Below are 26,218 nucleotides of genomic sequence, written 5' to 3'. Positions count from 1 at the left end.
TGGGACAGGGCCCGGGGAGAGGGGGGAAGGCGGTCTCAGCACACAGCTAGCTTCCGTCCGGGGGGGGCTCTCCGCCGTGCTGTACCACTACCCGCTCCGCCGGCGGCACGGTCACGTGATCCGCTCTGCGCAGGACCCTTCCTGGGGAGGGAGGCGGCGTCCGCCATATTGGTTACGGGCAAAGGGGGGGAACCTCGCCCTTAGCTTGTTACTATGGTGATAGCTCGGCCCCGCCCCCCTATATTATGGAACAGAGTCAATAGTCTTACCCTGGAGCTTGTTCCCCTCATCCAGACGAATGATTTCACCGAACAGTGCCTTAAAAGGTTGTATAGAACCGAACGCAGGCGATGATGAAAGTCCAGCGGTGTTCGGGAGTTTCTGTGTCCGATTTTAGTTCCATGAGATTCATGCCCAAACACTGCTGCCGAGTTCATGCGAACAAGATGGCCGCCGCCTCGTGGTTGTCCATAGGAATTGCGGCCACCTAGACGAACAATTAGAACGCTGTCCTGCGCTGAGAAACGTTACAAGTTGTTAATAGGTGTTAACAAGCTCCAGGGTCACGGAGACTGTGACATTATATTTCACAGGGTCCATAGTCTGTGGGCAGGGGGCTGGAAAATTTTATGTTCGCGACATCACTAATGTCCTTAACCCCTTAATGACGAGTGACGGACGAGGTCCGTCACTCAGTGGATTGCCATACCGACGAGTGACGGACCTCATCCGTCACCCGTTAAAATTAACCCCAGTTCGCCGCGATCGCGGGGTTAATGGTGCTCCGGTCTGCCTCTGTATTAGAGGCAGACCGGGAGCACCCGATAGTGCTGCCCCAGCACATGTGCCCGCTCTGACAGCATGTCAGAGCGAGCACATGTGCTCTGTATACTCACCTTCCGCCTCCCTGCACTTCCGGGTTCACTGTGAAGTGCAGGGAGACGGATCTTCACTGATCCTGCCCCCTGTAAAAAAAAAAATAAAGTCTAATTTAAAATCCCACCCCCCTTTACCCAGTTTAATAAAAAATTAACCCCTTCCCTGCCAATTGATTACTGACTACAGTGATCAATTGTCAGGGATTGCATTTTACTATGATCTGACTTTTTTTTTTTTAACCCCTGAGGGTTAATTCTTTTTTTTTTTTTAACCCTCAGGGGTTAAATTTATTTAATTAATTAATTAATTTAAATATTTTAAAATGATAAATTTAGCTAGCTGGGGAGGATGAAGTTAGTGGGGAGTTGGGGGATTTAGTGTTAACCTAACTAGGGGTTAACGTTAAAAAATGTTTTAAAATAAGCTTTAAAAAGTTACAAAATTAAGTTTAAAAAGTTTTAATAACTTTTAAGTAAAAAATACAAAAAACACCCCTCTTTACCCAGTTCAAATAAAAATTAACCCCTTCCCTGCCTACAGTGATCAAAATACAGATCACAGTATTATACTGTGATCTAATTTTTTTTTAACCCCTGACGATTAACTTTTATTTATTTTTTTAACCCTCAGGGGTTAAATTTATTTAATTAACTAATTTAAATATTGTATAATTAAATATTTTGCTAGCTGGGGTGGGTGGGAGTTATGGGAAAATGGGGAATTTACTGTTGTGCTGCTTACTGCTAGTTAGGGGTTAACTGTAAAAAAAGCTTAGAAAAATGTTAAATCTGTAAAAAAAAAAGTTTTAAGAAAGTTTAGGAAACTTTAAAAAATGTATAAGCAAAACAAAAGTTTAAAAGATAGTTTTAAAAAGTAAAAAAAAGTTTTAAAAAGTTAGAAAATACATTTAAAAAACGCTCATTACCACTACACCTGGAACAAACTAGAGAAAACATGATCCCACGCTAAGGTTCAAAATATGCCTTTCGAATTACCCCAGGGTGTATTCTTTAACCCCTTCAGGACGGAGTCAATAGTGCACGTTCTGATCAAAACAAAACGTAAACAAAAACTGGAATTTGCGCTATATGTCTGTTTACCCGTAGTTCCCCTCTTTCAAATTATATGCACCCACACTTATTATATATCATTTTGTTCAGGAGAAACAGGGCTTTAATCTATCATTAACTATTCATATATGGAACATAATTTATTATGAATAAAATTAAAAAAAATGTGAGAAAATTAGATTTTTTTTAAAATGTGCATTTCCGTCTGACATTTTAACTGTGAATGTCATAACACTGTTAGGTTTTACTGCAAGAAAATGCACAGATTTGTAATCAGCAATGTCTCACGAGTACAACAGTACCCCCCATTAACAGGTTTTATGTTGTTTTGGAAAGTTACAGGGTCAAATATAGAACATTCCATTTTCAAATTGAAATTTTCCAGATTAGTAATGTTACCTTTGAGACGGTGTGGTAGCCAGGAATGAGCATTACCCCCATAATGGCATAGCATTTGAAAAAGTAGACAAGCCAAGGTATTGAAAGTGGGGTATGTTTAGTCTTTTTTAGTAGCCACTTAGTCACAAACACTGGCCAAAGTTAGCGTTCATATTTGTTTTTGTGTGAAAAAAGCAAAAAACGAATATTTGGCCAGTGTTTGTGACTAAGTGGCTACTAAGAAAGACTGGACATACCCCACTTGCAATACCTCGGGTTGTCTACTTTTGCAAATGGTATGCCATCATGGGAGTAATTCTCATTCCTGGGCTACCATACGCTCTCAAAGGCAACATAACCAATCTGGCAAATTTCAATGTGAAAAAAATGAAATGCAAGCCTTATATGTGACTCTCTAGCTTTCCAAAACACCATAAAACCTGTACATGGGGGGTACTGTTATTCTCGGGAGACTTCACTAAACACAAATATTAGTGTTTTAAAACAGTAAAACATATTACAACAATAATATAGACCATAAAAGTGCAGTTCGCTTGTAAAAAATGCGAAAAACGCCACTTTTACTTAAAATATCATCGTTGTAATACAATTTACCAGTTTGAAACACTAATATTTGAGTTCAGCGAAGTCTCCCGAGTAAAACAGTACCCCCTATGTACAGGTTTTATGGTGTCTTGGAGAGTTACAGGGTCAAATATAGTGCTTGCGAATTAAATTCTCTGCACTTTCTCCCTGTGTTGTCAGGCATGTCAATCAAATTTTAATTAATCAAATCACATAATTACGTTAAAAGATTATTTAAATATACACGTAGAATTTTAATATATATGCATTTATAGGTATTTAAATTCTACGCGTATACTAATGTAATCTTTTATGTAATTATATGTATTTATCTATATATATATATATTTGCGTTTTTTTGTATTTTATATATAGATAGATATATATAGAATGTCATTCTAAGTGTATTTTGTTACCGATATATATATATTAATAACAAAATACAGTTAGAATGAAATTACATATGCATATATAATTTATATTAAATTTTGTTTCAATATTTTATTTATTTATTTTATTATTTTATTTATTTATTATTTTAATTATACGTATTTATATATAATATATATATGTACATCTATTATATATATAATATATATACATATATAATATATATATATATGTAACATCATTCTAAGTGTATTTTAATATTAATATATGTACTTATATTAATATTAAAATACACTTTGTATGACGTTACATATATATAATATGTATATATATTATATATATATAATATATATACATATTATATATATATAAATATATTTATTTTATTTTTACACATGTCTAATTTTTTTTTTTACACCTCCTACCAGCAGGGGGACTGTCTGATATTTCAGACAGTCCCCCTGCTGGCAGATCCACAGCCAGCTATAGGAGGCCATGTGATCGCTGTTTGAGAGCGATCACATGGCCCCCGGGGGCCTCATTTGCCGGAAGGGGACTGCCTGGGCTCTCAGGCAGCCCCCCAGAAGAGGATCGCGGCGGAGGTAAGTACACCTCTCTTCTTGGGGGCTTAAGCCGTTACGGCGTACCATGCCGTCGCAACGGCTTTAAAGCCCATTTAATGCGTGACGGCATGGTACGCCATAACGGCGTTAAGGGGTTAATAAATAGTATGTGTTTGTGGGGAAGTTTCAATAACCAACCATCTAAACTACTCCTAAATGGAACATGGACACAGTGTAAAACTTCAAAGTTAGAAAAAAACTGAATGGCTGCGTCTCAAATGTGCCCCTTCAACATCCACATATACCTGGCAAAGGTACATACGGGGGTATTTTTGTACTCAGCTGACATAGCTGAGAAACATATGAAGTATTATACAGTCATAGCACACATAAGGTTTGCAAAATATACTGTGCAAACTCACTTTGTGTGTCAAAAAGGCAGAAAAAACGCTTATTACCACTACATCTGGTACAAGCTAGCGGAAAAATGATCCCACGCTAAGGTTCAAAATATGCCTTTTGACCCGAGAGACATTGGACACCCTCACGGGAATGACGCACCCATTTCTTTATTCTTCTTTTTCATCTTAGACTACGCCTCTTCTCTCTTCTTCTTCATCTACTCTTTAATATCGGACAGGGTGAAAGGCCCCCAATCCATATATACCACCGACATAACAACTCCTGGCCGGACCAGGACGGCTACAGTAGGGATTGGTGACACTACCCCCAACCGAATTTTGACTTTAGGTACTCAACAACGGCCTCATTGGCGCAGATAGTTTGTCAAGCGATACATTCTGCTGGTTCGCTATTTTAGCTATATGTAAAATACAAAACGTGAAATGTCTCTGTTATAAGGCAGGCATAAAAATTGGGAGCCAAAGACATACCTGTAATAATCCAGGAACAAGGTTAATATTCGTGTCAGCTATACAGTGTACTATATATAATGTAAGCTAATGATGTAACAAGACTTTCACACAAAAATAAAGTATTGAAAGAAAAAAAAAATATGCCTTTTGAAATACCCTGGGATGTCTTCTTTAAGAAATTATATGGCTTTATGGGGTATTTGGATTATATAGCCTGGTAAAATACTCTGAAATGGGACATGGGCACAGCGTAAAAATTTAAAGTTTGAAAAAAAATGGAATGGCTGTGTCCCAAATGTGCCCCTCTGATGTCCACATATACCTGGCAAAGGTACATACGGGGGTATTTTTGTACTCAGCAGACATAGCTAAGCAACATATGAAGTATTATACAGTGGTAGTACACATAAAGTTTGCAAAATATACTGTGCAAACTCACTTTGTGTGTCAAAAAGGCAGAAAAAACGCTTATTACCACTACACTTGGTACAAGCTAGCGGAAAAATGATCCCATGCTAAGGTTCAAAATATGCCTTTTGAAATACCCTGGGGTGTCTACTTTAAGAAATGGTAGGCCTTTGTGGGGTAGTTTGAATTTAAAACCTGTGAAGATGCTTGGAAATTGCACATAGGCCCAGCGTCAAAATTCAAAGTTCGGTAAAAAACTGATATGGCTTGGTCTCCTATATGGCACTGTAGCTTCACAAAATAGTGCCAAAGACATTCATTGGGGGTGTCTTTTTACTCAGAAGACTTAGCTGAGCATAATTTGGGGTTTTTGAACTTAGTGGCACATATGAAATATACAAAATGCCCAGCAAGAATGCAATCTGTATGTAAAAAAATGCCCAAAATAATTTTTTACCACATACTTTGGCATATATTGGTGGAAAAATGGGGGCATGCTAAGGCACAATATGCACCTTATGAGATACCCTGGAATGTCTACTTTTACAAATGGTAGGCCTTTGTGGGGTTTTTTTGAACAGTCAAACTGTTATAATACCCCAAATGGAAGCATAGGCTCATTAAATCTGTCTCTCAAAACTCTACTGTGAATACTGAAAAGGGCAGGTCTCCTGTATGGCACTGTAGCTTCACAAAATAGTGCCAAAGACATACAATGGTGGTGTCCTTTTACTCAAAAGACTTAGCTGAGCATAATTTGGGGGGTTTGAACTTAGTGGCACATATGAAATATACAAAATGCCCAGCAAAAATGCAATCTGTATATAAAAAATGCACAAAATTATTTTTTACCACATACTTTGGCATATATTGGTGAAATAATGGGGGCATGTTAAGGCACAATACGCACCTTATGAGATACCCTGGAGTGTCTACTTTTACAAATGGTAGGCCTTTGGGGTTTTTTTGAACAGTCAAACTACTATAATACCCCAAATGGAAGCATAGGCTCATTAATTCCATCTCTCATAATTCGACTGTGAAAACTGAAAAGGACAGGTCTCCTATATGGCACTGTAGCTTCACAAAATAGTGCCAAAGACATACAATGGGGGTGTCATTTTACTCAGCAGATGTAACCGAATACAAAATAAAACTTTGTACAGGAATAGCACACACCAACTTTACAAAATACACATGAGAAGTTCTTTGTTATAAGTTTGTGTGCGAAAACCCCCAAAAAACACAATTTTACTCCAATATTTAGCAGAGGTTGGCGGTGAAATGGCTACGTAGAAAGTGTCAAAACAACCTTAGGTAAATAGCCTGTGGTGTCTACTTTATATAAATATATACTTTTGTGTGGCAATTTTGTTTTCTTTTATGGCTATTAAGCTTACAAGACAAACATACCAAATTCTAAAATCGCTCCACATTAAAAGTTTATTTTACTCCTTGTGCTTTGTGACCTGTAACTACCAAAAAAAACTGAAAATCCCAGACACGTTATATATTCTGTAAATCAGAACAACTAAATTAATTCATTTTTAATTACTTTCCTTAACCTGCACTAATTGTGCACACATTATTATTGCAAAAAACTGTAAAAAAAAACCTCAAAGTTTTTCATTTTTTTTTCTCTATTTTTTTTTTTTTTTTAATAAATAAGCATTTATGTATATATATGTTACATCGAATGAAAGCCCTTTCTGTCCTTTAAAAAACGGTGCAATAAATAAGTAACATGAAAATTGCAGTTGAACGCAAACAGCAAAAAATGCCGCCTTTGTTTTGTTTTTTTTTACAACATGGCAAAGTTAATGCTGCCCAGCACTTTCCTGACCCATAAGATTGGCAGCGTTGTGACTCTGTATTATAAATTGTATTTCCTGTTACTCAGTGCACATGGCAATTAGATTAAAATATGTTTCTTATGTTGCAATAACTTGTCTTGACTCGTTATCAACCAGTTTTCCTTTCATGTAAATATAGTTATTATGCCACATGTGACAAGTGGATAGTTTATTGAAGCAATGCATTGTGGGTAAATGCTTCCAACCATTACATCGTGATGTTTTCACTTGCACTATCTTTTAAGAATCTTTTACAAATAACTACTCCTGCAGGTCAAAAAAAAAAATCCCAAGTACCCATGCCTTCAGAAAGTAATTTCTATTGATTTCAATTCTAAAATGAAATGTGTAGACACTGATATTCAGTTAATCCCATATTAACAAGCCTGATAAAAGGTGTCAAGTGTATGTTTTAAATAAATATGATATAATGTGATATTGTGTATGTAAGATGGAGTGTATGAACTATTAATCTGAAGTAGAAAAGTCACAAAATGAAAATATAATACACATGTAATAGTTACGCATAGAGTACGACACACACACACAGTTACATACAGGGAACTCAAACTCACACACATTTACAAACTGAGGACACTGACACACACACACACACACACACACAGTTAGACACAGTAAACTCAAACTCACACACATTTACAAACTGAGGACACTGACACACACACACACAGTTAGACACAGTAAACTCAAACTCACACACATTTACAAACTGAGGACACTGACACACACACACACACAGTTAGACACAGGAAACTCAAACTCACACACATTTACAAACTGAGGACACTGACACACACACACACACACACACACAACTCCACACAAAGAATCTAACACCCATACATTTACATACAGAGGAAACTGATGCACAGAGGACACACTCACTGACAGACACACTCTTACTGATTTGTCACACTGAGACACACACATTCACTGACAAACACACAAACATAGATGGCTAGATGGTGATTTTAACACTCTAGGGTCAGGAATGTTTAATTATAATCTAGGGAATATGTAGGGCTTAAATATATGACTAAAATTTTAATTGACTTGAATTGTGAATGTGAATTCATTTTTTTATGCCACTATAGCTGTGAATTGTACGGAATTCAAAATAATTAATAGTAGATTTCATATTTACGCCAAAGTAAATGAGTCATAAACATAGCAGACCGAGAGAATGTTTCTAATTGAACTCATTTAGCCTAAAATGTAAATTTAATTTTGAATTCCCAACAATTCGTACTTTAGTGAATAACTTGATTTTATAACTGAATTGAAAAATATAGACTAAAGTAGTTGTCCTATTCTGCAGTTATATCTTATAAATGTGATATTTTGGTCTAAATATTGAAAATCAGTTGTCAACTAATTTCGCCGTTTAGCGAATGCCCCCCACAATCAATAGTGCTTTATCAAGTTAATCTGATTTATATATCTGCAAAAAAACAAAAAATGACACGTTTTGCTTACTCCAGGCTGAGCATTGTGGCAAATGCATCAATCTGGGGAACTAGGTATAGCCATCACTATTGTTCAGTATATTGCTCAGATATAGTATAATATAATATACTATAACATAATATAATAGTATCCATTTCATTAGAGAGGTATTCTGACTTTAGCCCACTAGGTGGTGTTGGAGGACTTAGCACATGGAAAGCAAAGCTATTCAAATATATATATATATATATTTCTTAGGATGGTGTTAAAGTGACATTGAAGAATATGCCCCAGGCAATGAGAGGTAAAGATGTAGGCAGTGCTTACAGCAGTTCGAGCTAACCAGGTAGCCCAGGCTTTGATGCAGAGACTCACAGTCTTCAGAAGGAAATTTCGCAGCACTGAGCTGCATCACAGCTCAAGGTTTCCCATCATATTCTCTGAATAGGACTCACTGGAGCGGCATTGCATGCACATTCTGCCTTACCTGCCGCTACTTTCTCATTGTGCCCCATTTAAATTATGAAAGTTTGAGTCTTTACAGGTGAGACACTTTATTCAATGAATGACATAATAATTACTTTTTTTAATTAACGCTAAATATGATTATAAAAAAAAACCAATGCATTCACCTTCAGTTGTAACATCAACAGTTAAAGTTCAATATTTTATTCTACGGATTGTGTTTTTTTGTTGTTTATTGTTCTGTGTCTACAGGTAAAACAGACAGGTTTAATGATGGAACATGTGCCAATATTGTTCTATTTTCTATCAGTTTTCAATATTACTGCTTAATATGGTTAGCTAGACTTTAACTACTGAGTGTAGCACTTCTCATTAACCCAGTGGCTGGGTATGATAAGAGGTGTAGTCCTCAGCACGTTGTCAGCCTAACTATGATATTGTATCATTTTATGCATGGGATCTTATCAAGATTGTAGGCTTGTTTGATCAGGATCCTTATCAACATATTGTTCCTGTAACATTTTGTAATTGTCTCATGTATTGTTAAATTTCCCTATTTATAATATTGCAAAGCGCTACAGAATAAGTTTGCTCTCTATACATGCCGATAATAATAATAATAATAATAATGTTCAGTCAGAATTTCATGAAATGACTGTGAGCGTTTTAGGATTACATATTCTTAATTATTTAAATGAAGGGGCATGAACAGGCAGTTTTATCAGTCATGCAGGCTGCGTCCTGCTGAAGGGATGCAGAACACTTGTAGCAGTTGATGATTGCTTGACTTGATCTACCTGTCAGGGTAGGTCCTCCAGTTTGGGACGGTTCCATCTGCCTAATTCCAGACTGAGCAGGTGTATTAAATGCACATTCCAAGCATGTTTCTAAATCTAAAGAGACCGTAGAGCTCAATCAGTGTCATTGCATCTAGAGAACAGGGGATCCCTCAACTCCACCTGGTGAGACCTTCACTTAATCAGGTCACATTCAACCAAGTGAGACCCACTCAACCAAGTAAGACCTATACTCAATAAGGTCAGACAGTCACTCAACCAAGTGAGACCCCACTCAACCAGGTGAGTCTTCCACTCAAACAAGTCAGACCTCCACTCACTTTGGTGAAACCCAGAAGACCTTGCCTCAAATATCACCAAATTATATTCCGGATATGTGATTTTCCAGCTAAAATTATATTACTTTTTTTTATATTTATTGCAATAAAACTCAATATCAAATTATCTGTACATGAGTTTAATCTATCTATCTATCTACCTATCTATCTATCTATCTATCATGTATGTATGTATGTATCTATCTGTCTGTCTATCTATCTATCCTCTATCTATCTATCTATCTATCTATCTATCTATCTATCTATCTATCCTCTATCTATCTATCTATCTATCTATCATGTATGTATGTATGTATCTATCTATCTGTCTGTCTATCTATCTATCCTCTATCTATCTATCTATCTATCTATCTATCCTCTATCTATCTATCTATCTATCTATCTATATCTTTGTTTGAATATATATATATATATATATATATTTGTAGTTTTCTTTTTATTAATAGCTTGAACATGTTCTGTACTTTGCAAACCATGTCTATTGATTTAGACATTTTCTACTTTTGCAATAAAATACTAAACTACAAATACATCTGGTAGGATTTCGTTTTAGTGGTGAAGATATTTCATTAGATTAGAGCTTGTTTTTAGTTTTTTTTTTTTGAACAGAACATTATACCGTTCTTTATTTTAAACAGTATTTGACTAATGTCAGAGGCTTCCCAAACAAGCTGCTAAGCTATGTATATTGTTTTAGCCTATTCGGTATGTATTACACTGCTTGAATTAGCATATTCTGTGTGATTTATCAATGTTATATGTTTATCAAATGATTTAAATACAAGTCTTCAAGGGATTTTATCCAGAGTAAAAAAAGCAAACACTTAATAATCTTTATATAAATAGGAATATAAACCATCCAACACCAGTATTTTTATATTTTAAATGTATTTTGTAAAAAATTTTTAAAAATAAACAACTTAAAAAGAATTGATAGAATGAATAAAAATCCATTCTTAAATGCTTTTAAATTGTTAAACAATACAGTGTGAAAACAGATATTTTACGCATCTCTTGTTGCATGTTGTTGTGTACTGAACAGGAAAGTTGATATAGCTAAAGTCTTCTTTAATGCAAAATCCATTGTACTGTAGATGTGCTTTTTGAAGACGAGATTTCTAATGAATGTCTTCAGTAATTATTTGAATTAGACAGGGGTATTCACTGACGTATGGACTCAAAGTGGTCAGACTGTAAGCATTTTAATTTGAATTAAATTTAAAAACTTACTTTGTTAATAACCCAGAAAATGTAGGCAACGTTATTACATGTTTACCCGTATAGTGTCCAATATTTGTCTGTCTGTCTGTCTATCTATCTTTCCATCTCATGAGATATCCTATTTTCTAACATTTCCTTTTTATTACTGATAGATAATCGAGTTCTGCCTGTCTTCAGTTAAATATGCCGAATGCTGGGAAGAGGAAAATTACTCAGAAACTCAAGAAGACCCTTCCAGTGAAAGGTCCTCAAGCACCTACACTCTATGAGTTGATGCAATGGTACTGCTTGACCACTAACACCCATGGTTGCAGGAGGATTGTGGTGTCCAAAGGTCGTCTTCGTAAATGGATATGGATTGTGCTGACTCTGATTGCGGTGGCCCTGATCTTCTGGCAGTGCGCCCTACTTCTTATGTCCTACTACAGTGTGACCACCTCTATCACAGTGACCTTCAAGAAGCTGGATTTTCCTGCAGTGACAATCTGTAACATGAACCCTTACAGGTAGGAGAACCTCAACAACTGAAGCTCACAACCATAAAAGGCCAGTTTTATAGACGGGGTAGCACATGAACCTCTATCAGGCCAGGAGATGTGGACTATGTTCCACCTGATGTTCTTCAAATGCCTACTGCCTTTTAATGGCACTCCTGTTTGGAGATCTAATGGCCAAAAGCTGTATGGATAGGGTAACTGATACCCAGAATCCAATGAAGCAGTTACTGCAGGAGCCCACATTTCCTTTCAATGTTATTTTTCGATATACTTTAAGTACAAAACCCAGACACATATATGTTGAAATCAGGTTGAAGTAGAGGAACGCATTAAGACTTATTCTGCAATCTGGTTCTAAGTGCTGTTAATAAAAGGATCTCTTTTGTTTCAAAGGGGTAATGCAGTGAAACGTGGTCAGTGTTTATTCACAAAAGTGTGAATTGTTGGGAATTGAAACAGGGTTATTTACTAAAGAGAGAATTCAAACTAAGTTTCATAATTAAAGCCCAAGTAGTTGCACAAGAAGCATACCTGACTGATAATTTTTCATAACTTTAGGCAGTAATGGCCAAAGTGCTAAAAAAAAATCTTCAAGTCTGGTATTTTTTTCATTTTAGCTATGCTAGTCTAACGGGTGAATGTCACTTTCAATTCTATTTGAATGTCAACAAATCAGTTTTTAGTAAATAACCCTGTCTGGAAACACATCACATTGTACCTGCCAACCTTATTAATAACGCATAGCACAGCAGGCACAAATAACTCAATACTCTAGAGGTGTGTTAATAGTCAATGGTGAACCAAACAGCGATTTAAAGCTCTGAACGGCTTTGGCAGTGCCAGGGTCTTTGTTCATTCGTTTTAGCAAAGTTAACAGTAATATCCCAGGAAAAAGGATTGGGGAACAAAGTATCTGAATGAGATATTAATTTATTGTTCTGTCATAGAGCTAAATTGCTAATTTAATCTCATCATAATTGTGCAGAGACAAATAACTATTTTTAATAATCGTGACTTTTATACGTTTATATACCATTTACAAAATACACAAACTGACCTAACTAAATGATATTAAATACAGTGTATACATGTAGTGAAAGGTGGATATATCCACAAGGATTGGATATTGAAAGTCCAGTTCTATTTCTGAAATGTGATATTTAATGCTGATTTCATTAACCCCTTAAGGACCAACCTTCTTGAATAAAAGGGGATCATGACATTGTCACACATGTCATGTGTCCTTAAGGGGTTAAACCTCCCAGACAGATGACTTATTGATTATTTTATCATTTCTATAGCTCCTACATATTCCTCAGCTCGAAAAAAAAATGTGTTGAAATGATGACATAGCTATTTGTGAATTGGTTTATTTTCTCTGCATATTGAATTAGAAGGAGATATCTTCTGTGTTGGGAGTGATTCAGTGATATGTAAATCTCGTGTACACCCAATGAATATATACTCCTTATGTCTGCCGTAAACCGTTATTTGCTTAAGTATAAATTGTTGAGAATTCAATTCAGATTTAATTGAGGCTGTAATAGCCAATTAAAAAAAAAAAATAATAATATCCAGGTCAGCTATGCTGGTTGAAAATCTAAAATTGACTTAGAATTAATTTTAATCACTGCTCACAGCTCACAGCACTGTATTCACTTAACAGTAAACTATGCGGAACAAGGACATTTTAGGTGAAAACAAACAGATTGGAATAATTCCCCAGTCCAGCTTTTCTTTTCATTTTTATTTAACCTTTTCAGCTAACACTGCCATTTATTTTTTTGCAAATTGTTATCAATTCTCCACAATTCCCAGCTGCTGCTCTTTTATAGTTGTAGTGGATTACGGAATATTATACACGTGTTAATTATGTAATATTGATACTTCCAGATTAGAAAGCAGTGTAATGTAATCTCAATTAAATAATCTCAAATAACGAAGAATTAAATCACTTGGCAGAGCGGTAGTATTTGTCATTGCTTTATATCATTTTCATTTTAATATATTTTAAAACTTTTTCCAAAAGTGAAATCATTAGTTACGGTACTTTTACATATTAATACTGGGAGACGAACTATTCATGTACCCTCTAAAATATAATGGTATATAAATCCTGACTTAATAAACTGAAAACTGGCAAAACTATCCCAGCGGTGACTATAGCAGGATTGGATAATTATTACATATTTGCTGTTTTTGACTTGATTTTGCAATATGATTTTTAGTTTTCTACAACGCTAGGGTTTATTAATTTCACTCCAAACTGTAGCAAGTAAAAATCCAAATGGCAAAATTGACAATAAAATAGCTGTGCTTTGGCAATTTTTTTTTTCCAGATTAGCATTTTATTGCCTTAATTTTGCCGCCATTCAGATATTAATTTGGTGATCTTAGTCTAGTGAATAGCCCTGTCTGTGCTTAGTGATTAAAAAAGAAAATACAGAGGTCGATAATGGCGTGGGGGGGGGGTTAATTTAGAACTCATGGAGAAAAGTTTTCATAACCCTTCAGGCATAATATATAACACACCCCGGACCAACAAAGGAGAGAATCAGACTCCAAGCTTAGACAAGATTATCTCAGAAGTCCACTTGACCGGAAAAAAAAAGGTTAGCTCTTCTGCCCAATACCTCCAGCTGGCCATCAGCAAGTAGGTCAGACTGGCGCATGCAACAGTAAAAAAAAACATTCTGACTGCAAAAGGTAAATGAGAGTAGTGAGAGACATGGTGACAAGCAGCATGTAGCGAATGAACATGGACAAAAAGCTGGAAAAATCAGTTAAAATTAGCATTTTACTGAAGCTGAATAGTCCCAAGAATAATTGAGTTGCATCAAAAGAAAGGAAGATATAGAAGGATCTCCATCTAGTGATTGTTTGTGAGGGTATTTTAACTGCAATCATAACTGGTGACAATAAGTAAATGTGGGGGTGGGGTATGGGTGTCTGTGATGCTTAGGAACCAAAAGACAGAATTTAGCGTTTTTATATTGCTAATTATTTTACCACCTAGCAGTTAATTCATTAAAGGCTGAATTATAGCAAATTGGAATCGGAATGCCCTTTTGGCTAATATAGCAGCTTCGGAGAAGTTTGCCAGTTAGATTAAAATTCTTTACAATTTGCAATTTAGTAAATAAACCCATTAATATTAAACGCTTAACATGAACATATGCTTAAAAGGGCAAGTAATGAACACTTGGGGTCCATGTGTCACATTCCCACCTAGTATAGTCACAACTTTTTTAATTGATAATACAGTTGTCTATTGTTATGCTTGACTATATAAAGATTAAAACCTTATTATGATCACATTTTTGTTTTTTGACGGTTGTGTCTGTTGACAAGGCCAACTGACTCCTGCGATTTTCTTCTTCAGATACAGCGTCATGAAGAAATATTTGGCCCCTCTGGATGCCGACACAGTCGAGGTGTTGAAAAATATTTATGGATATCCTCCAACGTCACAACGTCGGAAACGGGATGCAGATACAGCTGAGAGTGTATCAGCAAGCTATGAATATATAAATAAAATACCGCTGGTTAAACTAGAGGGCGTTGTTGATGGCCAGTTGACCATACAAGAGATTCCAAGCGGGAAGAGGAGCAAGATTAGTTCGCGGCTCGTGCGCAGGAATGCTGATAAAGCTGTTGATGAAAATACGGTGGGCTACAAGTTGGTAAGTTCCTGGCACCTCCATTTCTTGCATTTTATGGGGACAATGGATAAAGATCTCTTAAAGGACACACCAAACACCTAAAGCACTTTAGTTTGCCGAAATACTTTATGTGTGAAGAGTTTGTCCTCTTTTTTTCATTTTCCAAAAAGTGTAGATTTCAGTAGAAATGGGCACTTTTCTAAATGAACCGTGTTACACACCCCTTACTGTCAATCAGATAACCAGACCTGTTACTTCCTGGTTGTTAAGCTCTGTTGAACTAAATTCAAGAGGCAGCAGTTGCCCAGAGCACCTGCCTTGTAAAGCCCTTTCATTGAGCTGCATTTGAAAGTCTGTGCTTGGATTGCCATCAGTTTTAGATACACTGCAATAAAAAACACATAATTAAATGCATGCATGTTTGCATTGGGTGTATGTCTACTAAACAGAGATTATTTATTTATTTATTTATTTGATATTTGAGCAATAGAGTGTCCCCTTAAAGAGCAGGTACAAGTCCAGGCCATTTTTCAATTTTAGTGTAGTAGAGACCTTCTAGCTATATAGACAAACTCTCTGGTTATCCCTGGGAGGTTGTAGGGGTGACAGAGTATTTCCCATCCTCTGTGCTGTATTTACCTTTAAAGGACCATGGTATGTAACACAGTTCCTCAGCCTGTCATAGTGGACTTCATGGGTTACTTGTAAAGTAAATGTTGGTTTTAGAGATAATTATTGAATGAATGATTGTTTTCAGAGGTATTTAGGGTTAGATGGATAGCAGAACTAGATACTAGGTCAGGGATAGGCAACTTTCACCACTACAGATGTTGATCTCCCATGATGCTTTTCCAGCATTATGGCTGTAAAAGTATTATGAAAAATGTAGTCCACAACATTTGGAGTGCCGAAGGTTGCTTACCCCTGTACTAGGCCCTTTACAATACAGTATTTGAAGCATTGTTATCTCCTAAACTTCTGCTAAATTGTGGTAAACAAGAAGCTCATTGGCTTTTATGGTATGACTAGTGGTGGTTTGGGATTCTCATTGTCTTCTTCTATGTGCCCATTTTTCTCCAACACAGTGCGACCCCCACAATGCAACAGATTGCACGGTTTTCACCTTTAGCTCGGGTGTCAACGCAATCCAGGAGTGGTATCGTTTGCACTACATGAACATCCTGGCTGAAATTCCCATGGAAACAAAAATTGCTCTGGGATATTCTGCCGATGATCTCCTGGTCACATGCTTTTTCAATGGACAGGCCTGCGATTCAAGGTTAGTGACACCATCTTGCACTTACAGTTATAGGTCTGAAAATCCCAGAAACAAACTTGAAATACCAAACAGCTGCATGTTAATTATGTAACGTAAATAAATATTATGAAGTCAGATAATTAAAGATGGAAATATCTTTCCCCCCCATTCCCCTTCCATTAATTAGCATACAGAGCTATTTCTTATTATTATGATTTCTTATGATTGACAGCTGCAATCCTTTCCCATGAGATAATGGTAGACATCACTCATTGCTTGGTGATCAACTCCTGTTTGGTAGACCATATTTATTTTAACATTAGGCAAAAACTAAACATGTTTAAAATAATTTAACATGTTTACACATCCAATGTGACTTTTTTTATTTCCATAGAAACTTTACTCTCTTCCATCACCCTCTGTATGGAAATTGTTACACATTCAACAGCGGAAATCAGCAAGAATTATTGGTGTCTTCCATGGGCGGCATGGAATATGGTGAGTACGATGAATGTCGTGATTGAGAAATCTCTCTTGTCTATGTGTTTCCAATAAAAAGTGGGTTGTTGCGAGTTTACTTCCAAACTGCAACGATAAAAGCAAGCTTTGGCGCCAGATACCCATTAATATATACGTTTGGAAAAAATATATCTTCATTGTTAAAAAATACACTTAACTTGTATTAAAGTTCAATCATAGTGCAAAAGGCTACTGTTTTCACCTAGTGACCCATATTTCTCTTTCTCTCTCTAGGACTGAAAGTTGTCTTACATATCGAAGAGCAGGAGTACAATCCTTACTTAGTCACAGGTGCAGGAGCCAAAATATTAGTACATGACCAAAATGAATACCCTTTTATTGAGGATTCGGGGACTGAACTGGAAACATCTTTTGAGACATCCATCGGAATGCAGCTGGTGAGTGAATAGGTCAAACCTTTCACTTTCGGCAAAGATTCCAACACAAACAGGAGCTCTCATAGAAGGCTGCCCAGCCATGCATTTCCACAATCATTGCAAATAAATAATGTAGTGAAAGCAGTGACTGACGCGTTTCATGCCAAAAAGGCAGACTCTGGCATTAAACCAGGTTTAGATTGCAATACTATTCATTTTCACAGACTGTAACTGGCTAAAATTTAGTTTATTGAAGGAGATGAAATATCATGCAATGACTGGCAAAGGTATTGTGAAAGGTGTTGGATGCATTTTATATATATATATATATATATATATATATATACACGTAGCAGTGTATTAATGTATCATTGTATTATCGGAGAAAACAATCGCTCAAAAAATAGATGATAACACTGCTGAAGAACTCAGAATTGACAGAGTAAATAAATTAAATACAATTTAAAATATTAAAATTTTTGTTTCAGACAGTTTCTTCAAAGCTAAGTGATCCATACAGTGATTGCACTATGGACGGAAGTGATATACCTATCCGAAATCTCTACAAAAAAGAGTATAACCTCCAGGTATGTATAGAATGTAAAGTTGTATAAACCTCTAAAAAATCACCCTTTAAGTTGATACAACACCGACTTTGTTGAATATAACAAGACAGAGCATGTCAGACAGCATTCTTATTACTTTTTCATAGCCACACCTGGCACATAATTAGTTTTTATTTTAATATACATCACAATATGCCTCTTTCATATTTTGGCAGGTCAGGTCAAAGCACACCATTACAAGTCTAGTATATATATTTTAATCATACACTTTCTTAAAAGAACCTATGATTTAATTATATGAGAATTGTATTACAGTAACATCATTGAACACGGCCAGTCAATAAATTGGTTCATGACAAAAATGGCGACTCCATCTTTTAACGTACAGCCGCCATTTATGGCTTTTTAACATACTATGCATTATAGACTCTAGAACTTTTTTTTTACAAGCCGCAGTTCACTGTATGTTTTGCAGCATTCTCTGTAAGTTCTGGAGTCTGTAGTGGGTTACAGCCTCGGAAGGCCAGCTTTGTCCAAACTGATGGAACATCCATTTTTTTGTCCATTAGTTTACACAGTTTACGCTTTACCCCTATGATCTACTTAGCATCCAGATCTCAAACAAATAGAGCACATTTGATACTAATATGGATCACAAGTTCTGTTTAAAACTGATCAATTGTTTCAATTCAGCCTGGACCAAAACTCCAAAGGAATGTTTTTAGCAATTTGGTATTCATTGAGGTAATCAGGCTGCTATGAAGGCAACACATCGTAGCTATGCCAATAGTAGAATATTCTCTAAATGAACTCTGCACTCTGTTCTCTGTTATATGCTGTGGATATGCATATTCCACATTCTACCCCTATATGGCTAAGCAGTAATTTCACAGTAAAATGCAATACACACCTAATAAACGACATGACTATTCTAAATGGCTATCGACTGGGAATGATAATCTAGGTTATTGAAAGGCATGAACTCTGACTGTCTTGTGGCAATGAATTTAGATAACATACATTTCTAGATTTTTCTAAAGCCAGTTTCATGTTTCCTTCTCTCGGACAGACCTGCCTGCACTCCTGTTTTCAGCTACATATGGTGAGCACGTGTGGCTGTGCACATTACGGAGACCCTTTGCCAGATAACGCAAAGTACTGCAACTCCAAGGAGCACCCCAGCTGGAGTAAGTCTGCCATTGTTACCTTCCTTTAATATACATCCACCTATGGAAATCTGAAAATTCCATCAGGGTTACTAAAGTGAGACTTCAAAGTGAATCTTAAATTTAAGGCCATAGTAGCTGAATTTAAGGCCAACATTTCGTTATTTTGCCCTCAAATTTGAAATTAATCTGGAATTCTCATTTTAGTGAATAATTCTGCATGTCTCTCTAGGGGGTGCTATGGTAGACAAGTGGCTAAATGTTGGGCATTCAGGGCCAGGCAATTGAATAGATAATGGGGTGTTTTTGCCAGGAGTTTACATTCAGCTTTACACACATATTATTCTTCATATTATTATTAGAACAGTGTTTTTTTGCCAAGAGGCTTTCAAAATCTTCCGTGTCAGCTTATGATGATTATGGCTCCTACCTTCCCCAGCCACCATAACATTAGATGAGAATGACAGGAGTTGATAAATGGCCAAATTTTGCTTTTTTTGGAAGACTCACGTATGCAAAGCATTAATATTTACTGGATACAAGGACTAATCATTGCTTCCGTCTTTGTTTTTGGCAGTTTACTGCTACTTTCAGCTTTATCAGCAGTTTGTACAGGAGCAGTTGGAATGTCAGAGCACATGTCGCGAATCCTGCAAGTAAGAAAATTAGAGGCTTATTTTTTTGTCATTATTTGTTCCAAATTGCCGAGTGCTGATCGTTCATAATAGGGAGCGTTGTTATGGCTTACTTACTTTCTGTAATTCTTAGCACATCCTTTTTTAATTAGTTCCTAAATAGTTAGCATGCCTATTGGTGGTCTTACCATTTTTCTTTTTACCCCGTACGGCTAATCAATTTATAATTTTTGTTACGATATGTTTAATTTATATTATGCTACGGTGAGACTTTCTATGCATCTTTCCAATGATTTTTCATTATTTGCCTTTTTGCATAAGTATCTGGTTTTTTTTTGCTTTTGTTTTTTGTCAAACACTTTTTATTGAGATTTTTCTTTTTTTGTTATATCAGTGTATGGTTGGGTATAGAAATAAAGAAAGGACATGGTGCATATAAAATTTGTTACAGGAGAAAACTTGTGTCCTAAGATGACAAATGGGTCAAGAGTGAAACAACCAAACATTGACCTTGTTACATGATGGTACAATAGCGTAGGGAGATCAGCGACACAGCTTATGAGCACAAAAGTGCGACCAAGTGGGAAGTGGACGGTCTGGCTGTCTTCCAAGTATACCCCTAACCAAAGGGGCAGCGGGGGGGCGGGGAGGAGTTTTTGGTGAGGTAGCGCTCCCCATAGTTTATGGGTGAGTACCCTGAAGCATCTGTTTTTTAAAGTTTTTATGGAACTATTATTATTACTAACAGCATTTATATAGCACCAAAATACTCCACAGCACTTTACAATATTATAAAGGGGGAAATTTAGCAATAGACAAGACAATTACATAATGTTACAACAAGAACAATAGGTTTGTGAGGACCCTGCTGGATTGTAGAGCTTACAATCTATAAGACCATATATGTACTTATTTTGTCATCATTTCCCTTTCCATAACACCATGTTACCATTGCGCCATTTTATAGAGGAACATCAAAGTTTTTTCTGGGGAGAAAGACTCAGAATAGGCAAGCAAAAATGAGTTAGCCTCCACTGCATGACCAAGGTAGTGGATGCCACCATCTTGAGAGTCCCTTTCCCATGATTCTTTGCTCATGTTTTTATTCTGCACATTGCAGGAATTCGGTTATGACCAATCTCACATATGAAGGCTATACATTTTGTATAAAAATAATGAAAAACATATGCTTTAAATAAAGTTCAAAATCCATGGTTTCATCAAATCATTTTTTCTTTTTTTCTGTTTTTTTTTTAGCTCTAAAGAATGGGAATTAACAAGGAGTGTAGCAATGTGGCCATCAGTTAAATCCACGGTAGGTTCCAATCCCTCCTCCCACCTTGACTGGCTTTCTGTATGTCCTATGTTTCAGTATTATTATTGACTGGGTTATTCACTAATGTGTGAAGTGTCAGGAATTCCAGTATCAATTTTGGGCCAAGCTGGAAAAATGATCCTAGTCCGCTATGTTTTCAATTCAGCTATTTTATTCACATTGAATTTATATTCAAACTTTACTAGGTTATTTAATAACTACAAAGGGAAACTTCATGGCAAAATGTAGCAATAGACACAGCTTGACTATTAAAACCTTAATTTTGCAATTTTAATTTCAATTAACTTCAATTCGCTGTTTGTTAAATGAAATGTGAATTATTGTGATTTCAAAGGGACTTTCAAATTTAGAAATATTCTCAAAGTCAGCCACATTTTCAGTACAGATATTTTAGCCTACAATTTGAAGTTCAGTTTTTGAATTTGTTTTCAGTTCCAGACAAATTGCCCTTTAGTGGATAAAATTACGAATATATTCCTGCCATCTCCAACCAACAAAGCAGCCTAAAATATTACTTTTATTTTGTCTTTCTTTATCAAGGACTGGATGCTTCGTGTTTTGTCTTGGGAACTCGGAAACAAGATAGAAAGCAGTCTTAAGGAGTGAGTATTTCAATAATGTCTGTGCAATTTATTAATGTACCTTGAAGTGGATCTGACACTTTTTTTAACATTGGTATGTCCCAAATCTCCCCCTTAGTTGACCCATTTTTGTTTGTATTGGGTTTTTCTCTCTCAAAACTATGTTTATTTTCATAGTCATAAATAAGGTCCACTTTTCCTTATGTATAAACTGCAGGTTGACATAACTTGACAAAGGGTGGAGCTTTACTCAAGCTCCATGTCCTTTGTCAACTTTGTCATTTACCATCTGAATCTATCCTTACCCCCTCCTGTGCCGGTTCACTTCCTCATGCGGTGTGAGAGTCTTAATGAGAGTCAACGCAGGTCAGTTGAAGCCACCATATCCTCTAATGTGTATGCCTGTGATTTGACGTGCAAACCCAGCTACGTGCAGATGAGAGTACTTCTGGGTGGCCCCATCTAAGACATTTTAAGATGGAGGCACCTAGAAAGAAGATCTGGAGGGACTGGACAGCAGGCTAAAATGGTGAGTAAATCCTGCCCAAGGATAAGAATGGTTAGGGGGGCTTCAGCAGATTTGGAGGAAAGGATACCTCGGCTAAGAGCCAAGAGATTCATATTGTGAAAGATTTGCTTTAAAGAATAATGATACACATAAACATGTTTATTGTAATATTAAATTGCATTGTGTGGATAGATAGATAGATAGATAGACAGACAGATAGATACATAGATAGATAGATACATAGATAGATAGAGAGATAGATAGAGAGATAGATAGAGAGATAGATACATAGATAGATAGATACACAGACAGACAGACAGACAGACAGATAGATAATTGACTTTTTTAAACTTTGTAGTACACATTGCAATATATATTTTTATAATTTATTCTTAATTTCCATTCCAGGAATGATCTGGCAAACCTTGATATTTTCTATCACGACTTGAATGTTAGATCCATATCTGAAAACCCAGCTAATAGTGTAAGTACACTCAACTTTACCATGTCCCCATTTTGTTTTTTTTTTACCTACAGTTCAGTTACATTTAGCCTTGCCTTCAACCTACCAAGTACAACTAACTGTAACCTAATCTACACAGTTCACCTAACATGTGTGGGAGCCTGGAGTGTCCCTTTAATAATATAAACCCACCCAGTATAACTAACTGTAACCTAACCTACACAGTGTATCTAACGTGTGTGGGAGCCTGGAGTGTCCCTTTAATAATATAAACCCACCCAGTATAACTAACTGTAACCTAACCTACACAGTGCATCTAACGTGTGTGGGAGCCTGGAGTGTCCCTTTAATAATATAAACCCACCCAGTATAACTAGCTTTAACCTAACCGAAACAGTGCATCTAACGTGTGTGGGAGCCTGGAGTGTCCCTTTAATTATATAAACCCACCCAGTATAACTAGCTTTAACCTAACCGAAACAGTGCATCTAACATGTGTGGGAGCCTGGAGTGTCCCTTTAATAATATAAACCCACTTAATATAACTAACTGTAACCCACCAAACACAGTGCATCTAACGTGTGTGGGAGCCTGGAGTGTCCCTTTAATAAGATAAACCCACCCAGTATAACTAGCTTTAACCTAACCGAAACAGTGCATCTAACGTGTGTGGGAGCCTGGAGTGTCCCTTTAATTATATAAACCCACCCAGTATAACTAACTGTAACCTAACCTACACAGTGCACCTAACATGTGTGAGAGCCTGGAGTGTCCCTTTAATAATATAAACCCACCCAATATAACTAACTTTAACCTAACCTAAACAGTGCACCTAACGTGTGGGAGCCTGGAGTGTCCCTTTAATAATATAAACCCACCCAATATAACTAACTTTAACCTAACCTAAACAGTGCACCTAACGTGTGGGAGCCTGGAGTGTCCCTTTAATAATATAAACCCACCAAGTATAACAAACTGTAACCTAACCTACACAGTGCACCTAATGTGTGTGAGAGCCTGGAGTGTCCCTTTAATAATATAAACCCACCCAATATAACTAACTTTAACCTAACCTAAACAGTGCACCTAACGTGTGGGAGCCTGGAGTGTCCCTTTAATAATATAAACCCACCCAGTATAACTAACTGTAACCTAACCTACACAGTGCACCTAATGTGTGTGGGAGCCTGGAGTGTCCCTTTAATAATATAAACCCACCCAATATAACTAACTTTAACCTAACCTACACAGTGCACCTAACGTGTGGGAGCCTGGAGTGTCCCTTTAATAATATAAACCCACCAAGTATAACAAACTGTAACCTAACCTACACAGTGCACCTAATGTGTGTGAGAGCCTGGAGTGTCCCTCTAATAATATAAACCTGCTCAGTATAACTAACTGTAACCTAATATAATGATTGCATTCGATGTATGCATGCCTGGAGTGTCTGTATAATATTTATCTATTTTTCTTTCTACAGATTGTCACCTTGCTGTCTAATTTTGGGGGGCAGCTGGGTTTATGGATGAGCTGCTCCATGGTTTGTGTTCTTGAGATTGTGGAGATTTTTCTTATCGACTCCTTTTGGGTTGTTCTTCGTCAGCGCTGGCAGAAGTTTATCAAGTCATGGAGAGAACAAAGGGGAAGTCCACCTGAGCATAACCATAATATTCCAGTCCCTGCCATGACAGGGCATGACAATCTTGGCTGCTTAGGAGATGATGATCCACCTACATTTAATACGGCTCTCAAATTACCTTCAGCCACAAGCTGTGAAATGCCACAGACTCCACCACCAAGATACAACACATTACGTATTCAAGCATCCTTCCACCAAGAACAAACTAATTTAGAAGACATTATAGAACATCTATAATGGAATCATTCTCCATATGTTCACTTAGGTAATATGAAGAGTAGCTACAGTTCAAAAAGACTTATTTGTCTTTTGACGGGGTCAGAACTTCATTTTGCAGACTTTTATAATTATAAATTGGTGCTCATAAATGCACAAAGTGATAAACAAGAGCGTTTTTTGCACTTACAAATGTTGTGAAGGCTCTGTATGGAATACCAATTGTTGTATCAGCGTCAGAACTTGTGAAAGGTCTCTATACACTTATGGGATATCTTAACTCATTCACAATGTGCCATGGCCACACAGAGTGGATTGTTTTAAAGCCACTATTTCTTATTTATCGAAGGTGGGGTGGCCTGACGTGGTGGGCTGTAGTATAGAGTGAAAGGTTTTGTACACTACGTATAATGGCTGTGATTTGATTTCAACAAGGATGTGCGTGAGGAGTGACATGGTGCCCTGCCTTGAGTCCTGCAAAGTTTTCAACCAGCATTGAGAATTGTAGCATGTAGTATAATCACTCAAACACTACTACTTGTGTGTTGGATTTGAAATTTTGGTTTTTGGTTTTACTTTTGATTCTTCTAAACAACTGTTTAAAAGTTATTTTATCAACAAAATGTATGTGTAGGTTTTTTCTATCCCATGCCAAGAACCAACATGTATGAACCTGTCAGGCTGATATGGTCACATATAGTCACTCATTGCATCTGCAAGGAGAGTCTGTTATTTCCCAGCGAACTGATAAATGGGTTTCGTCTTTACCCTAGGTCATATTGATGGGATTCTGACTAAGCCTCCTCATTCTCTCTACACATGACAGAAATCACTCGCCATCAGCCTCACACCCTGCTTTCCTCATTAACTGGCGATGTGTTTATGCTGTCTGTTTGCACATCTTGAGCTGTTAGGAGCATCTGAACTTAAAGTGTTGTTCTATTAAAAGTAATAGTCATTAAAAAAAAGAGTAATGTTACTTTAAGCCTGTCATGACATATGACTCGCCAGGATAATCCAGACACACGGGACATTTCCTAACCCCTTGCTAGGAAAGAGAAAGACGTCAATGACATCTAGGGATAGCACTGTATTCCTCTGCAATGTGTTTTATCCACTAGCCTGGCACTCAAATGGTTAAGCCTGTGGGCTGTGCACAAAATGTATTAAATGCTGCTACTCTTTGTGAGTTACCGAACAAGTTAATAGACTCAACAAGAGGTTAATGTGAACACTGCCAAATAGTAATTGCAGGTAACATGGGGTATATTAAAGGAACAGCAATGGTTAATCTGTTTTCTGATAACAATCAAGCTATTTCTATTGGTTTGATTTCTGTACGCTCAATAATCCATTTTAACCCCTTAAGGACACATGCCATGTGTGATATGTCATGATTCCCTTTTATTCCAGAAGTTTGGTCCTTAAGGGGTTAATTAAGAGCAGTTGACGCATTCCAGAACAGCTCGGCCCACTTTGGACAAGAGTTGCCAAAACTATTGA

The 26,218-nt window shown here is 36.6% G+C and overlaps 1 protein-coding gene across 5 annotated transcripts; it reads left to right on the top strand.

Annotated features, from left to right (window-relative positions):
- Positions 1 to 8,779: 8,779 nt before the first annotated feature.
- On the top strand, positions 8,780 to 25,289 carry SCNN1G (sodium channel epithelial 1 subunit gamma). 5 transcript variants are annotated; one of them, XM_063430627.1, is made up of 13 exons: positions 8,780 to 9,012; positions 11,442 to 11,795; positions 15,169 to 15,469; positions 16,534 to 16,727; positions 17,101 to 17,204; positions 17,460 to 17,623; positions 18,091 to 18,189; positions 19,238 to 19,355; positions 19,912 to 19,990; positions 21,227 to 21,284; positions 21,846 to 21,907; positions 22,803 to 22,878; positions 24,341 to 25,289. In XM_063430627.1, the coding sequence occupies exons 2-13, from the start codon at positions 11,473 to 11,475 to the stop codon at positions 24,734 to 24,736; spliced, it is 1,974 nt and encodes a 657-aa protein (XP_063286697.1). In that variant the 5' UTR covers positions 8,780 to 9,012; positions 11,442 to 11,472; the 3' UTR covers positions 24,737 to 25,289. The 5 variants fall into 5 exon arrangements, with proteins under 5 accessions (XP_063286697.1, XP_063286701.1, XP_063286699.1 ...); XM_063430631.1 differs by lacking the exon at positions 8,780 to 9,012 and adding an exon at positions 9,719 to 9,738; XM_063430629.1 differs by lacking the exon at positions 8,780 to 9,012 and adding an exon at positions 9,846 to 9,950.
- Positions 25,290 to 26,218: the final 929 nt, after the last annotated feature.

The sequence above is a fragment of the Pelobates fuscus genome, chromosome 8 (genome assembly GCF_036172605.1).
Source record: "Pelobates fuscus isolate aPelFus1 chromosome 8, aPelFus1.pri, whole genome shotgun sequence".
Classification (NCBI taxonomy): Eukaryota; Metazoa; Chordata; class Amphibia; order Anura; family Pelobatidae; genus Pelobates; species Pelobates fuscus.
Note: the sequence above shows the minus strand (reverse complement) of the source record. Positions and strands in the feature narration are given on the sequence as shown.